The following is a 14652-nucleotide window of genomic DNA, read 5'->3' as shown; positions in this document are numbered from 1 at the left end:
GCCATGCCAGCAATGTAACAATGCACATGGATGGGGGGGGCATGTGTGTTAAGGCTAAATGGGCAGGCTCCTGCAGAATGTGCCTTGTGTCACATGCAGTGCTCCCACTTATAGTCAATATGCTGGGCAGCCCAGTTCTGAGCTTCCCAGCTCGTGGGGCTCCAAAATGGCTGCTGTGGTATCTAGTGCGCAACCAAGCAGTCACCAGCAGCTTCTCTGGGGAAGGGAACTATTTGCCTGGTAACACAGAATGAAGCCAAAGAACAGCAACTCTTCATTAACATATGAAAAAGCTCATGTCTCTTAAGAAATCCATGATCACAAGATGGTTATTGTTCTTTTTTTCATTTCCGGATTAGGCACAGCCTCTTTCTGTATGTAGTGAAAGCTGCAATCCGGGTTCTAGCAAGAAAGTGAAGGAAGGGAAGCCGTTTTGTTGCTATGACTGCATCCCGTGTCCAGAAGGGAAGATTTCCGCACAGATGGGTAAGAAATATACGTGTGGAATTCCTTACTGATGGGGTTGCTCTTTCTGTGAAGGAACTGGTTCCTTTTGGGGAGGGCTACAGCTAGAATGCTCCTGCCTTCTAAGGTAGTAGCTCTGACTTGAAATGCATTTTCTTCCTTTTGTCCAGCATGCCAGTTATCTTCTCAGGTGCAAAGCAGAGAAGTGGCTGATAGAAATGATCCTCTGGTAGTGTCTAAATTTGACTACTGTGTTGTGCTCTGCAAAAGCCTTAGATCGGTGGTTCCCAAACTGTGGGTCAGGATCCACTCACTGATGGGTTGTGACCTGATTTTTGGTGGGTGGCCAAAGGGTGATGGAAAGATCAGGTCAATAATTGCTAAGCACTGAGGCTATTGAAAAATCAGATACAGTAGCTGTTAATTACCCTGCCAAGAGCTCAGCTTCTGAGATTTGCAAGATAGCTGCTAACTGCCCAACAAGGTGCTGAACATGATTTTTCAAGCATGTATAAATACAGAGATAAAGTTTGAGAGTCTTTTTCTGGTTATTATATAAAAATATTTCTTTCTAGATCTATTTTTTAAAAAGTCTGATAAACCTAGGTGGGTCCTGATAGAGTGTTGTTTTAAATAGTGGGCCCTGGTGCTAAAAAGTTTGGGAACCACTGCATTAGACATTTCAGAGTTTAAAATTTCACTCCCTGATTATTGACAATTACAGGTAAAAAGGGATCAGGGGGATCTAGAAAATTGCACACCAGTCAGTTTCACATCCGTTCTGGGTAAATTGGTAGAAAGCATTATTAAATATAACATTCTGAAACATGTACAAGAACAAGCCTTGCCGAAGGAGAATCAGCATGGTTTCTTCAAAGGTACGTCATGTCTCACTAAGGGAGCAATCCAGAGGAGGACTTGGGTCAGTGCAAATCCCTTGTGCTGACCCAAGAGGGTCGCAAACATGCCGTAAAGCACATTTGTGCCTCCTCAGGAGTAAGCTGCACCTGCGCACGGAATCCAGCCTCTATGGCAGCTTGTGCAGCGAGCCTTGTATTGGCCCCTCTGTGGTGGGCAGGGAAGAGGTGGGAGGGAGGAATTCCTGTGGGGGGAAGTGCAGGCAGTGGGCAGCCCTGAGGGTGGGCAGGTGGGGAGCAGAAGGCGGGGCCGGGATTCAGCAATTATGCCAGACCCCAACACCCATTCCTGGGAAGTTTGGAGCAGCTTGAAGTTGCTCCGCTCTCCTCTGACTTGTGCCATCTCAGGAGGTGGCACAATTCCGAAGAGACCCACTGGGGCAAGGAAGTGACTTTTCCCAGAAGTAAGGGGAAAGCTTTCTGGCTGAGCTGCTTTGGGACTCTAACATGTGCTGGATATAGCGCAAGCCTACTGGCTTGCCTGTTCCAGTGCAGGGTAGGATTTCGCCCTAACTCTCTAGCACTCTTTGAGAGTGTCAGCAGACATGTGGATAGATGCAATTCGGTTGACACAGTTTACTGGGAATTTCAGAAAGTATTTGAGCAAGTCTCACATTAAAAGCGGTTGCATAAACTTAGCAGTCATAGAAGAAGAGGACTGGTCCTTTTATAGATTGGTAACTGGCTATAGAACAAAAAGCAGGGACTAATAATAAATGGGCAGTTCTCCAAGTGGAGGGAGGTAAGAAGTGGGACCCCTGGAGGACTGGTGAGACTGGTGCTTTCTTGAGACTGATGAATTATCATTTGGTTTCTGACACTGAAATCATTTTTTTCAGACATGAATGATTGTAATAAATGCACAGATGAAACCTACCCAAACAGAAACCAGGATTTCTGCATTCCTAAGGAGATAAGCTTCTTATCTTACGGAGAGCCTTTGGGGATCACTTTAGCCTCGTTTGCTCTTTTGTTCTCTTTCATCACAGCTCTGGTGATAGGGACATTTATGAAACACCACAACACTCCCATCGTCAAAGCCAACAATCGAAACCTCACATACACACTTCTTGTTTCTCTCCTGCTCTGCTTCCTTTGTGCATTGCTCTTCATCGGACAACCAGGGAAGGTGACGTGTCTCCTCCGACAAACTGCTTTTGGCATCATCTTCTCAGTGGCTGTTTCTTGCGTGCTGGCAAAGACCATCACTGTGGTTCTGGCTTTCATGGCCACCAAGCCAGGATCCAGGATGAGGAAGTGGGTGGGGACAAGACAGGCCTACTCTATCGTTCTTTCCTGCTCCCTTGTTCAAGTAGGCATCTGTATTGTGTGGCTGGTAACCTCTCCTCCATTCCCAAATTTGGACATGCACTCGGTGGTGGGAGAAATTATACTGGAATGTAATGAGGGGTCTGTAACAGTTTTTTATTGTGTCCTGAGTTATATGGGCTTCCTTGCTAGTATTAGTTTCATTGTGGCATTCCTGGCCAGGACCCTACCTGACAGTTTCAACGAGGCCAAGTTCATCACTTTCAGCATGCTGGTCTTTTGCAGTGTTTGGCTCTCCTTTGTTCCCACCTACTTGAGCACCAAAGGAAAGTACATGGTTGCTGTGGAGATCTTCTCTATCTTGGCCTCTGGTCTTGGTTTGCTGGGTTGCATCTTTACCCCCAAATGTTACATTATTATATTGAGGCCTGAACTGAATAACAGGGGAAAGTTAATGAGAAGGTAGCATTTGGGAATGTGAGAGAAGTGCGTTATTTGCTTTTTTTCTGCAGTCCAGATATAATTGTGTTTATTTTTACCACAATGTCTGTGAGTTTTTCCTTCTCATTAGTTTAGTCCCAAATGAGCCCCCCAAATATTGTGATTTTATCACCTTTCTTATACACATAACAAGTGGACTGGCCAAGTATTGTGTTTCCCTTTATCAGCAATTTATTTCAAGAACTTCTTTAGATCACTGTCAGATTATTTTTAGTTGTCCAATATGTACAATCTAATGTGTCAATAGACAATATGTGTCTAATTTGAAATAGGTTGTTCTGAGCTGAATGTGACTTACTTCCAGGTAAGCACAGAGGACACGGAGCAGGCAGTGGGCTGGAGCAGGTGGATCTCAGTGACAAAAGTGCATACCAGATCAGAGGAGTGACAATACCTGGAATTTCTGTAGGATTTTGCTTTATCTACAAATATACAGACAGAATATGAGTGAGGACAATGGGGTCTTTCTAAAATACAAAAGGGGTCCTCTTGAGTATCCCCTCCCCCCACCCCGGAGCACCCTCAGTATCAAGTAACTGCAGCTAGAAAATTCCACCGTCATGGCTCTCTCTCTCCCTTCCTATTATGTCACTGCTGTTACGTTCACACACAATATGTCAGAATTATATACAGATCCAACCTTGTTATACACAGATTTTTTTAATACACGGATTTGACTCAACACGAATGGCCACTGCAAATGAGAAGGAATGTGCTGATCCCTGGAGAAAGGGAAAAATTCATCCCTTAAAGTTTAACATCACAGTTTAAAAAACTGTCATACAAGCTATCATTTCGTTCTTCAGCAGAGCCAGGCAAAGATAGGGGGACCTTTGCATTTCTGATTGCTGATTGCCTCTCTACAACAGTAAAAAAAAGCTGTTTTTACACCACAATTGAAAAGGGACGTACTTTTTATTTTTTTTTAAACCGCTTTTATTTAACATATTTTATGGTATCAGCAGGGAGTCCCAGAATCAAACTTCTGCGGATGTCAAGGCACGACCTTATCACATTAGGAGCAATGGAGGAGCAAGAAACCTGGAAGTGGGTCTTTAAATCAATTTTTCCACTTTTTTTTTATCCACAGATTTTTTTTTAATCCACTAGGGGTTCCGAAACGGAACCCCAGTGGATAACGAGGGATGACCAGTATTAAAACAAGCAAACCCACCTTGCAAACACTCCTCAGCATCTCTTAGTTCTCTGGTCAACAGAAGAGGCCAGAATCAGCTCTGTTTTGTTCCTGTGGTTGCTGAGCGTCTGCCAGTTGGAGTCCAAAGTTCTTTTCTGGCAGGGAAGAAGACAGAAAGCTCCCTACGGACGCTCCTGCCCTGATGCATGAAAGAGGACCACCTCCCCACAAGGGCAACCCAGAGCAAGAAGAAATGACAGGGCCCACAACTTATGAGTTCCCTATTGCTCTGTTCTAGCCTGAAGGGAGCACTAAGATATTTAAGCAATTTCTGTCCTACATTGCATATATGCAACAGAGATCAAATGTGTACACCTGTGGGCTGGGCAGAAATGGGTTAAATCAGGGGTCTCCAAACTTTTCAGTACGAGGGCCACATCATAGCCACATCAAATATTTTGTACACTTTCGTGAACCCAAGAAAAAATCATGAATGAATGAAATTTAAATGAATGAATAAGTTTTACTTGGATCTTTTTTTGCAATCAGTGTGATTCAGAATGATAGAGAAATGTGACAATTACCAAGAAATAATGCCATGCTTAAACTGAAAAACGATATATAATGAGTAAAAAATGTCAAACATTAGCAAATGCTCTGACAAAAAAGACTGAGGGCTGGATAAAATCTTGTGGCGGGACACACTTTGGAGACTCTTGAGTTAAAAAAAATTCTCTTAGCATCTCCTCATCTTCTGCACTTTCTAGTCCTCTGGTCAGCAGAAGAGGCCAGAAGTCAGTTCTGTTTTGTTCCTACCATTGCTGAGCAACAACAGTTGGATCTGGGTGTTCCTTTCTGGCAAGAAGGGGGAAGGATGTGACTAACTGAGGCTAACTTTTCAGCAGTGGACTTCTTCTGAGCAAGCATGCATAGGCAGAAATGCACAGACCTGATTTTACTGTGGTTTGAAGCATGTCCTGGGATTTTAACTAAGGCCAGGACCACAGTGACTCATCAAGCTGCTCAGCAGAAGGTACTGCTGAGCAATGTGTAATGATCCTGGTGAGCTGTGCAGCACCTACTGAATGTTCTCCTCAATGTAGATTCCTCGCCATTGAAGTCGAAGATACCCATTTAAGATTCACCCATTCTTTCCTGCCCAACAGATACAGCTTGATCCACAAATGAGCTCAAATGATTACTTGAAATTCAGATTTAGAGTTGGGTGGAGCAGTTGCTCCAGATGCAGTCTACAGTGAGGTGAAGTCCCTGTAATTTTATCTATGATGTTAACATGCAGTGATATGTATTTAGAATAAGGTACACAGATAACAAGGAGACACCCAGAACAATTCATTGGTGATTTATTAGCCAGGTTGAAATCCAAAACTGAATAACCTGAAATAAGTCCTATTGAAGTTAACGGGATGTATTTTGGATTGAACATGATTAAGTGGAGGTGGCAAAGGCCTGGACTCTGCCCTCCACAAAGGACTGAGGCAGTTCTCCATCAGAGGCCTAGTTAAGGCATAATGTCGTAGTTAAAGCTGTGATTTCCAGCAGCAACCACTAGAGAAGAATGTCATGTCTGCTGAAATGGAAAAACAACAATAACAACCACAACTACTCTCTGGGTTTCAAGAAGAGCTAATGAATGGGAACCTTGAACAAAGGTAGTGTGTACTTAGATGAAGCAAACTTGGGCTCAGTTGTTTAAATGAATGTTTGAACTAGAACATCTTGAGGAAGAACCAGTGAGCAGGAACATCTCTGAACAATTATAGTGTAGGCTAATTCACACACACACACACCCTGTGAAATGCACTATAAAGCAGAAAGAATCTCACATCCTCTAATACTTCCTTCTAATTAGTTGTGCCTTACTGTTCAGTTCAGGCCTCAACACAATAATATAACATTTTGGGGAAAAGATACAACCCAGTAGCCCACCACTGGATGCTAAGATAGAAAAGATCTCCACAGACATCATGTACTTTCCTTTAGTGCTTAAGTAAGATGGAACAAAAGAGAGCCACACACTGCAAAAGACCAGCATGCTGAAAGTGATTAACTTGGCTTCATTGAAACTATCAGGTAGTTTCCTGGCCAGGAATGCCACAATGAAACTAATACTAGCAAGGAAGCCCATATAACTCAGGACACAATAAAAAAGAGTCACAGACCCCTCATTACATTCCAGTAGAATTGTTTTCACCATTGAGTGCATGTCCAAATTTGGAAATGGAGGAGATGTGGCCAGCCACATAATACAGATGCCTACTTGAACAAGGGAGCAGGAAAGCACAATGGAATAGGCCAGTCCTTTCCCCACCCACTTCCTCATCCTGGATCCTGGCTTGGTGGCCATGAAAGCCAGAACCACAGTGATGGTCTTTGCCAGCACACAAGAAACAGCCACTGAGAAGATGATGCCAAAAGCAGCTTGTCGGAGGAGACACGTCACCTTCCCCGGTTGTCCCATGAAGAGCAATGCACAAAGGAAGCAGAGCAGGAGAGAAACAAGAAGTGTGTATGTGAGGTTGCGATTGTTGGCCTTGACGATGGGAGTATTGTGGTGCTTCATAAATGTCCCTATCACCAGAGCTGTGATGAAAGAGAACAAAAGAGCAGACGAGGCTAAAGTGATCCCCAAAGGCTCTCCATAAGATAAGAAGCTTATCTCCTTGGGAATGCAGAAAATCTGGTTTCTGTTTGGGTAGGTTTCTTCTGTGCATTTATTACAGTCATTCATGTCTGAAAAAAAAGAAAATGTCTATTTCAGTGTTGAAAGATACGTGAACTCTCACCAACATTCCCTGTCTGTCCACAGATAAGACATTTTCCATTCAAATTGGGAGAAGCGTTCAGTGTTGATTCTATAATATGTGATAATTAAGGGGGTGATGATTAAAGTCTCTATTTTAATCTACTGAAACTTCATCCTTGGATCTCAAATTATTTAGAGAGCTGTATGTTTAAAGAAAGTTTGCTAGTTACCACGAAGCTATAGGAATCCTTGTTGAAATCACCAAGTCCCACTAACTGTTTTCTATATCTCTGAAATATCACATATAGAGGTGTGATTTCTCAGTTTTAATTTTTTGCATGTTTCTTTTTTTTTTTTTTTTTGGTACAAAAATGAAAAGTGTAGAAAGCAGTATTATATGTTTTTATTCCAACGGCATTTTTAAACAAATGACAGTTATACCACTTTTAAAAGAGTACTAGATAGGTGATATCAGTGGTATAGTGTCTGCAGGCACTATAGGAAATACCTGTGCATGGTAAAACCAACCTGAAAGGACTTCCTGACTTGGGGGGTGTTTGGAGCAATTCAGCTTCCTAGAAGCTAATGCAACACTACCTGAAATATCTTGTACCAATGAGCGGAGGCCCAAAAAACACTTGAGAAAGAAGCCTCCCCAAGCTGACAAGGAAAGTGTATTGAGCCCTATGGAAAGTGAAACTGAGCCACATGTCCCAGTCCTCCATTCCCTTGCCAGCCTCCCCCATCCCCACCACTGATGTGCTGGGTCCGGCAGGAGCATTGGGGTCCAGCAGCAGAGCTGTGGCGCTGCCGCCTTATTTAGTAGCACGTGCAAAATGGCTACCAGTGGAGTGTCAGCAGAAGCAGCAGTGGAAGTCCCTTCCTCTGTCCTAATGCTCCTAGTCTTGTAATCCAGTCCTGCATAAGATTGGGCTGTTAGTGTCAAAAGGATAAGAGTGTGGCACCAATCATTTCATTTGAGGGCTGGAATTCCATATATGCATATTTCTCACCCAGGTGGTTTGAAAATTTCCCTTCAGGACATGAGATGCAATCATAACAGCAAAATGGCTTCCCTTCCTTCAGTTTCTTTCTGGAACCAGGAGGGCAACTCTTGCTGCATGTAGAAACAGGTTGTGTCTGTTCCACGAATGAGAAAAAGACCAATGACAATCTTGAGAATAATGCACTTGGAATCCTTTTCAAACATTGTTTTGATTATCTAGGAGCCACTGTTCCACAGTTTTGTCTTTTGCAGTGATGCTAACAGGGATGTGCAAATCCATTGCGGCTAGACTCGAGTAAAGTCCCGAGTCCCCACCCCTTTGATTCAACTCATGCACAGGTCTTAATGGGCGGCCACGGGGACATGTCCCAGAGCACTTTCAGGACTCTAATTTGACTTGAGTCAGGAGTCTTTTTGAGTCATGTGCCAAGTGTGGCTCTGCAGAAAAGACGGATCCCCTGGCAGTTTGTGAGTGTGAGAGAGAGCAGGGACAGAAGTGGCAAGTGGGAGGAGGGTCACATGCAGCAGCTGGGATGCTTACCAGGACGACCCAATCTTTTGCAGCTCTACTCAGAAGCAGTCCCATTGTGGCTTGTCATTCAATTCATTTGCTGAAGCCATGAGTTTTCTCTTCAATGGCTAGGATCTACCTCCTTTCCCTACCTTCTCCCCTCACTCGTCCAGGGAAAATTGTATTGAATTTTCACTAAGATTTTTGTGATATGTAACCCTGGATACCACATCTTCCCTCAACCTCATCTACACTTGGCCAAGAGATGTAAGGAAGGGACAACACCAATGAATATCAGTTTTATTTAATCTATACACACTGACTTCATCCAAAAGTAAAGGTTAACCAGTGCTCAGTGAATGCCTCATTCATACTGAGACTCCTTCAAAAGTAAAAGACTTCCCCAGATTACAGCAATTAGATTTACCTGATTAAACCAGTTGGGCCATGTTATGGCATCTTCATTGATGGAAAGTGCTTGGTCTGGAGGAGCCTGGGGGTCCACACTCCCAACCTTCAGTCTATGAAGGGACTGATTGCAGAAAATAATCCCATTAATAACATCAAATCCAGCTATTAACTCCCCATTCTGATTGAAGGAAACCATGTCCCCAGCGCTGTTATTAAATGAGACTCCTCTCAGAAAGCGACGGACCTTGATGGAGAAGAAGAAAAGAGATAAGAAAAGGCAGCAGTTGGCAACCTGTTGAATCTTTTAAACTTGAACTGCCAAAACGTTCTTTTGATGGATGCCATTTTCTTCAAGCTAGTTACGCTTTAAATATTAGAGTTACATTAGCTATTCTATTCCATGGATTTAAGTTCATTTCAAATCTTTGTTTTGTTCTTCCAAAGTGTCATTAAAAGCAACTCTACAGGCGTTTTGTGTGATTTTGATTTTATTGTTTATTTTTAAAACATTTTCATAAAACACATTGCTTTGTGAAATTTTTAATTTTATTGTTGAATTTTAAATATTTTCTTTCAAAATGTATTTTGCAAACAAAGTGATTATGTAAACTGAGCATATTAAACACCACTGCTGAAGCAGACTTACAGCCCACGTCCAACTCCCCATGCAGCAATGCAGTGGTGCCAATTTGACACCCGCTGTATCCTTCAGTGGAGGTTTGGCCTCCAGAGTCCTCCTTCAGGTAAGGGACATTTGTTTCTTCGCCCCAGGATAAGTAGGTACTAGGCCGCCAGGTCTACTCAAATCAGTTCTATAGCTTTTGTTAATCCATGTGGACCCAGGTCAACGGATTGAGGCTGGCAAGGGGGTTAAGATTTGACGGATGCCACTGCCACTGAACCCACTCCCTTCCCAGTCCCAATCTGCCATTCTCCCCACTGCATAGCTACTATCTTCTGCCCAACCCCACCTCTCTGCCTCCCCGTTTGAACTTACTGGGGCCAGTGGGCATCCTGCGTAGGCTGACATACAATGCTGGATGCTTGCCTCTTGTGGAGATGGCCAAGCTGCACGCTCAGGCCTGTCATCTTTTGTGACAGCCGGAAAGTGCTTAATGCCACCAGAATGCTTGTTCCAGTGGCGCTAGGATTGGAGCTTGGTGCTCACAGCACTCTGCAGAAATGTTGTGTAAATGTTGTGCTCATGGATGTAAATGTTGCCCTCCGGATGAGCCATTTTCTAAATCTCATGCACACACACACACACCACAATTTGCATGTTGTTGTTTTGCTGTGGGGCTTATTAGGTATACGGGAAACAGAAGTGTAGTATTGCAAAATGATAATGCGGGGTTTAAACTCCCTACTTCTACTTCGGTACAGTAACACCAATCAATTCAGAGTCCATGCTCTGGGCTGTTTTTCTTTGTCTTTGCTTTTTTAAGAAAACAAATATGATCAAAGATTTCCTTTGTTACATGAGTTACAGACCTATCCTATCCCCCCCCCCCATGATGCAGTGGTGCCAAAATGCCAACTGCTGCATCGTATGGTGGGGGGCAGTTGTCAAGAGAGCAATTGTTTCCTTACCAAGGGTAAGCCTCCACAGCACAGGGGAAGGTCTACTCGAATGTGCGGTAGCTAAATAACTGCTGCAGGGCTGTGTAGACCCAGACCAAGGGATCAGGTCCAGGAGGGGGGATAGGATATTGGTGGTTTTGGCACCACTGATCCTACCCTCCCCCTGGGCTCAGTCTTCCCACTTCCAACCTCGTCTCCGCACACCCCTCTCATTTTGCCCCTCCTTTTCCCCTCCCACCCCTTCTGCTGACTTACCTACTCTGAAAGGCAGTGGGAGATGCGATGGAGCAAGCGCTACTGGTGCTGACTCCTTTATGGCAGTTAGCGCCAGCCTAGGAGGTGGGCCACCAGCAGGCGGCACACATAATATTGGGCTGTTACAATATTTTCTCAGTCAATTAGTAAAAGTTTAAAATGGTTAGGAGAAGTACCTACTCTTTGTATTAACATTATTTTCAATACACAGCCCTTAGGAACTTCTGAAACTTGGCCTTCATGTTCTTTTTGTCATTATCACAAATATACACTGCAGCTTAAGGGCCCAATCCTATCCCATTTTCAAGGGCCAGTGCAGCCATGCCAATGGGGCATGCACTGCATCCTGTGGTGGAGAGGCAGTCACAGACGCCTCCTCCGGGTGTGGGCTGCATTGCGGCTGCACTGGAAAATTGGATAGGATTGGACCCTAAGTCTTCACTTAGTGCAGTTGCCCTTTTCAAAGAAATAGCAGGAGGGGACAGTATGCAAATTTTATGACAGTGTATATTGTATATATTGTGAGTTCAAAGACCATGTACAGCAAAAAGGCTAATTGCAGCATGAACAGTCATTTCATTTCTGTCTGAGGAAACCACAAAGGAAATTAATGGAGACAGATGATGGTTTATTGTCTTGCTGTCTCACATGGGGATGTTCTGTTACCTGCCACGATTGTTGATTCTGAAGTGCCAGTTTCTCTCCAGCCACCATCATTCTGTGACTGTGCTGAGATGAGGACATGGCATGTAAAGCATGGGCCAGAACATAGACAGCATTGTAGATACTGTAGCTGTGGCCGGTCATCCTCATTTCAAAAATAACCCCAGGGAGATTCTCCAGCTTCTCCTCCCCTGTGCAAATATCCCCATTCACTTCACCCGCCTCTCCATCTGGGAATACACAGTCAAAGGCCTGTTGCCAGAAATTCTTGATAAAACCATCTGTCGTGGTGCTATGAGGCTTTCTGCTCTTAACAAATTGTTGAAATCCTGGTAAAACATTGGAGTGAGTTGTAAAAGATATTGTACCATTGAATATGGTGGAATCCCAGGTCCTTTGGAAGACCATTGATGTGAACTCTATTTGGGCTGTTGTGATCCACACTTTACCTTTTGTTGTCTCATGTTCCAGGTGTGATAAATACGGCAACCATCTAAACAGTATTGTGGAAGAAGAGTCTCCATAGGCAACCAATACATTGGTTGTGCTCTTCATGATATTATCCCGTATTTTTGCCCCCTGTTGCAGCAAGTCCCAAATTTCAGTGACAAAAGATACTCCAGGGATTCTCTCTATGAAGTCAAAACAGATTCTACTCTGGGAAAACAATGGAATTACAGTTTGTACAAATCTTTCTCCAACGTCATTATCTATAACAGCAACCCCAATCCATGACCAGTTGAAATGCAGAAGTAAGGAGAGAATCCCGACATATTGATGGGCTTCCTTGGGAGCAGTTTGACAGAAGGGCAGTCCTGGGGTTTTATCATTCATTACTGGAGCAAGACCATAGATGACCTAAAGAGATGTGGGGAGGGAAGGCATTAAGAATGACTACTTTTTTCTTAGCAGTTTGAAATGTTCAAAACGGTTCATGTACATTATATCTGCAATGATGATAACACTGTAAATACCTATCGTGTCACATTCTCATGGGGGGGGGTCTCTGTTGCCCCCTCCTGTCCATAGCCGGCGGGTGCAGTTCTGCGAAGAGGGATTTCCTATTCAAGTTACAGTTCCCTCAGTACCTACTTACTGGCCACAGAGAATGGAAGGGGGGGGGGGTTAGCTTCCATCCTTACCCTCTTCTACCTGGGCTGAGCTATCTGCTTCCCTAAGCAGGCCTCTTTGCCATGACAGGGCTATGGGAGGCAGCTTCCTGCCCTCAGTAACTTCAAGCCTCTTAGCATGGAGCTTTGCAGCCTCTCACCATAATTTGCCTGGAGAGTTTTATTTTCTGGAGGGTCCCGAGTCCCACCTTCCAATCTACCACCCCTCACCTGAAGGTTCTCACCTCAATCATTCCTCCCCCAACATCCAGGTGCCCAAGGTATTGGGCTAGGACACTTCACCAGCACCATCTGCATTGGCACCCTGCCTGAAGCTGCTGCAGCCACATCAGGCCACCTTATGGCCAACACAGGCCCTACTGGTTCCTCTACAACCAGCATGGGGGAGGCATTCTTTGGCAGAACCCCCTCTGTCTGCAAGAACAGTGTCGGGTTCTCCATGTCGACTAGAAGAACCTTGTAAGCTTCCTCCTCACCTGGGAACAGCCTTACCAGGGCCTCCATTCTGCCTGAGGCTTTGGGAGTAGCCCACATTGGGAGAGGGCCACTGGACTCCATGTCCGGCAGCTAGGGTGAGTCCAGGCATGGTCATATAGCATTGCCATTGTGGAGACAGGAGCTGCAAGGATAGTGGTTTGTAAGAAAAGTACAAGGCTGAAGGACCTCTCACAGGTCCTACTTAATCCATTTCTGCCCAGCCCACAGGTGTACACATTTGAACCCTGTTGCGTATAAGCAATGTTGGGCAGAAATGGTTTAACTTGCAAACTTTGAGTTTTTAATGGAGCTACTATTCAAAGTATCAGAGAAAACCATTTTACAATTAAGTATTTAGGAAGCTTCTCTGCTCAGAAATTAAGTGACACTTTTTACTGTCTTCACTCATGCACACTGTACATGTGAAAGTAAAACAGTGATTCCAATTTATCGACTTGTTCCCAGTTAAGATAATCCAAACCTACAATCGCTCCAAAGAGCAGATTTCCTGAGTACATTCTCACACAGCATCCTTTTGTCAAAGAGATAATTGATAACCCTTTTGTTAAACAGACAGTACAAATTGAAATACTTCTTAAGATCCCATAACTACAGGTTTTTTGAAAATGATGTTTACTCAGAAGGAAGCCCATTGTGTTCAGTAAGACTGGGGCTGCTACTCTATGTATACTTTCCTGAGAGTGAGTGCCACTGAAGACAGTGGGACTTACTTCTGAGTAGACAAGCATAGGGTTGTGCTCTTAGGCTGTAATCCTATTTAACTGGAAACAAACATCTCTATTCCAGAGTATTCAATTGCTATTGAATGACACAGTGAACTTAATCTTGAAATTCAAACAAAAAAATGATTCATCTATTCATATGAATCCGTATCTATCTCCTTGCCACAAAAACTGGGAGAAAAAAGAGAGTGTGAATTAAATCTTAAAATAGCTACATATCGCAAAGAAATCCTACCTGTGGAATTTTGTAGATATCCAAGACAGTTGCCACATTAAGAGAAGTTTGGGGGTCCAGTGCTCCAATGACAGCTAACAGGTTATTCTGAATATCACACAGGTAGTTGGGAATTACAGATCTCTTCAGATTGGACATAAGTAGCAGTGTGGCATGATAGGTCCTTTTGGGACTGAAATAGCTGTCATAGATGGAGAAACCCAAAGTGACATTGGGTAATAGCAGAGGGTTTTCATTGATCTCCTTTACTGCAAATGCCAAAGCCAGGATGTGCTGGTAGTTATTAGTCACAATGCTAGAATGGGAGGCAAATCTTCATTAGAATGATTTTCAAAATTGTGTTATGATCTATCTTATTAATGTATTGTAATAATGATATACAGAAATCAATTCTGAAGGCAGCTCTAGCCTTAGGTATTCTATAGAAAAAACTTCCAAATTTGTCTTCAGAACAAAACATTCCCTATTTGGTCATGGTATTATACATTTAGCTGGCAGAGTAAAAAAACAAACAAACTTCTATGTCTTGAAATCTTCAGAAATTCTAAACTTGCTTCCCACAAGGTGGAACGTCATGTATCTAATG

General features: G+C 43.6%; 2 protein-coding genes across 2 annotated transcripts; one reads left to right on the top strand and one right to left on the bottom strand.

The window, feature by feature from the left end:
• Window positions 1–482: 482 nt before the first annotated feature.
• Window positions 483–5684, top strand: LOC136653375 (vomeronasal type-2 receptor 26-like). Its single transcript, XM_066630281.1, has 3 exons — window positions 483–486; window positions 2372–3002; window positions 5621–5684. Exons 1-3 carry the CDS (start codon window positions 483–485, stop codon window positions 5682–5684), a joined length of 699 nt encoding a protein of 232 aa, XP_066486378.1.
• A 455-nt stretch (window positions 5685–6139) lies between these two features.
• On the bottom strand, window positions 6140–13052 carry LOC136653374 (vomeronasal type-2 receptor 26-like). The gene is made up of 5 exons (XM_066630280.1): window positions 12972–13052; window positions 11485–11733; window positions 8999–9226; window positions 8068–8194; window positions 6140–7041 (listed from the first exon to the last, which is right to left on the bottom strand). The coding sequence occupies exons 1-5, from the start codon at window positions 13050–13052 to the stop codon at window positions 6140–6142; spliced, it is 1587 nt and encodes a 528-aa protein (XP_066486377.1).
• Between the last annotated feature and the right edge of the window lie 1600 nt (window positions 13053–14652).

The sequence above is a fragment of the Tiliqua scincoides genome, chromosome 5 (assembly GCF_035046505.1).
Source record: "Tiliqua scincoides isolate rTilSci1 chromosome 5, rTilSci1.hap2, whole genome shotgun sequence".
Classification (NCBI taxonomy): Eukaryota; Metazoa; Chordata; class Lepidosauria; order Squamata; family Scincidae; genus Tiliqua; species Tiliqua scincoides.
The sequence above is the reverse complement of the archived record's forward strand: the minus strand, read 5'-3'. Positions and strand labels throughout refer to the sequence as shown.

Excerpts from the sequence above, each read along its gene's own strand:
- LOC136653374 (XM_066630280.1), bottom strand. The coding sequence starts at position 13,052 with ATGGAGAACCCGACACTGTTCTTGCAGACAGAGGGGGTTCTGCCAAAG. Across the intron at positions 9,227-11,484 it reads AGAATCAACAATCGTGGCAG|GTCCGTCGCTTTCTGAGAGG; the intron begins GTAACAGAACAT and ends TTCTCCATCAAG. Across the intron at positions 7,042-8,067 it reads GAAATTTTCAAACCACCTGG|ACATGAATGACTGTAATAAA; the intron begins GTGAGAAATATG and ends CTTTTTTTTCAG.
- LOC136653375 (XM_066630281.1), top strand. Across the intron at positions 3,003-5,620 it reads TACATGGTTGCTGTGGAGAT|AAGGAGACACCCAGAACAAT; the intron begins CTTCTCTATCTT and ends TACACAGATAAC.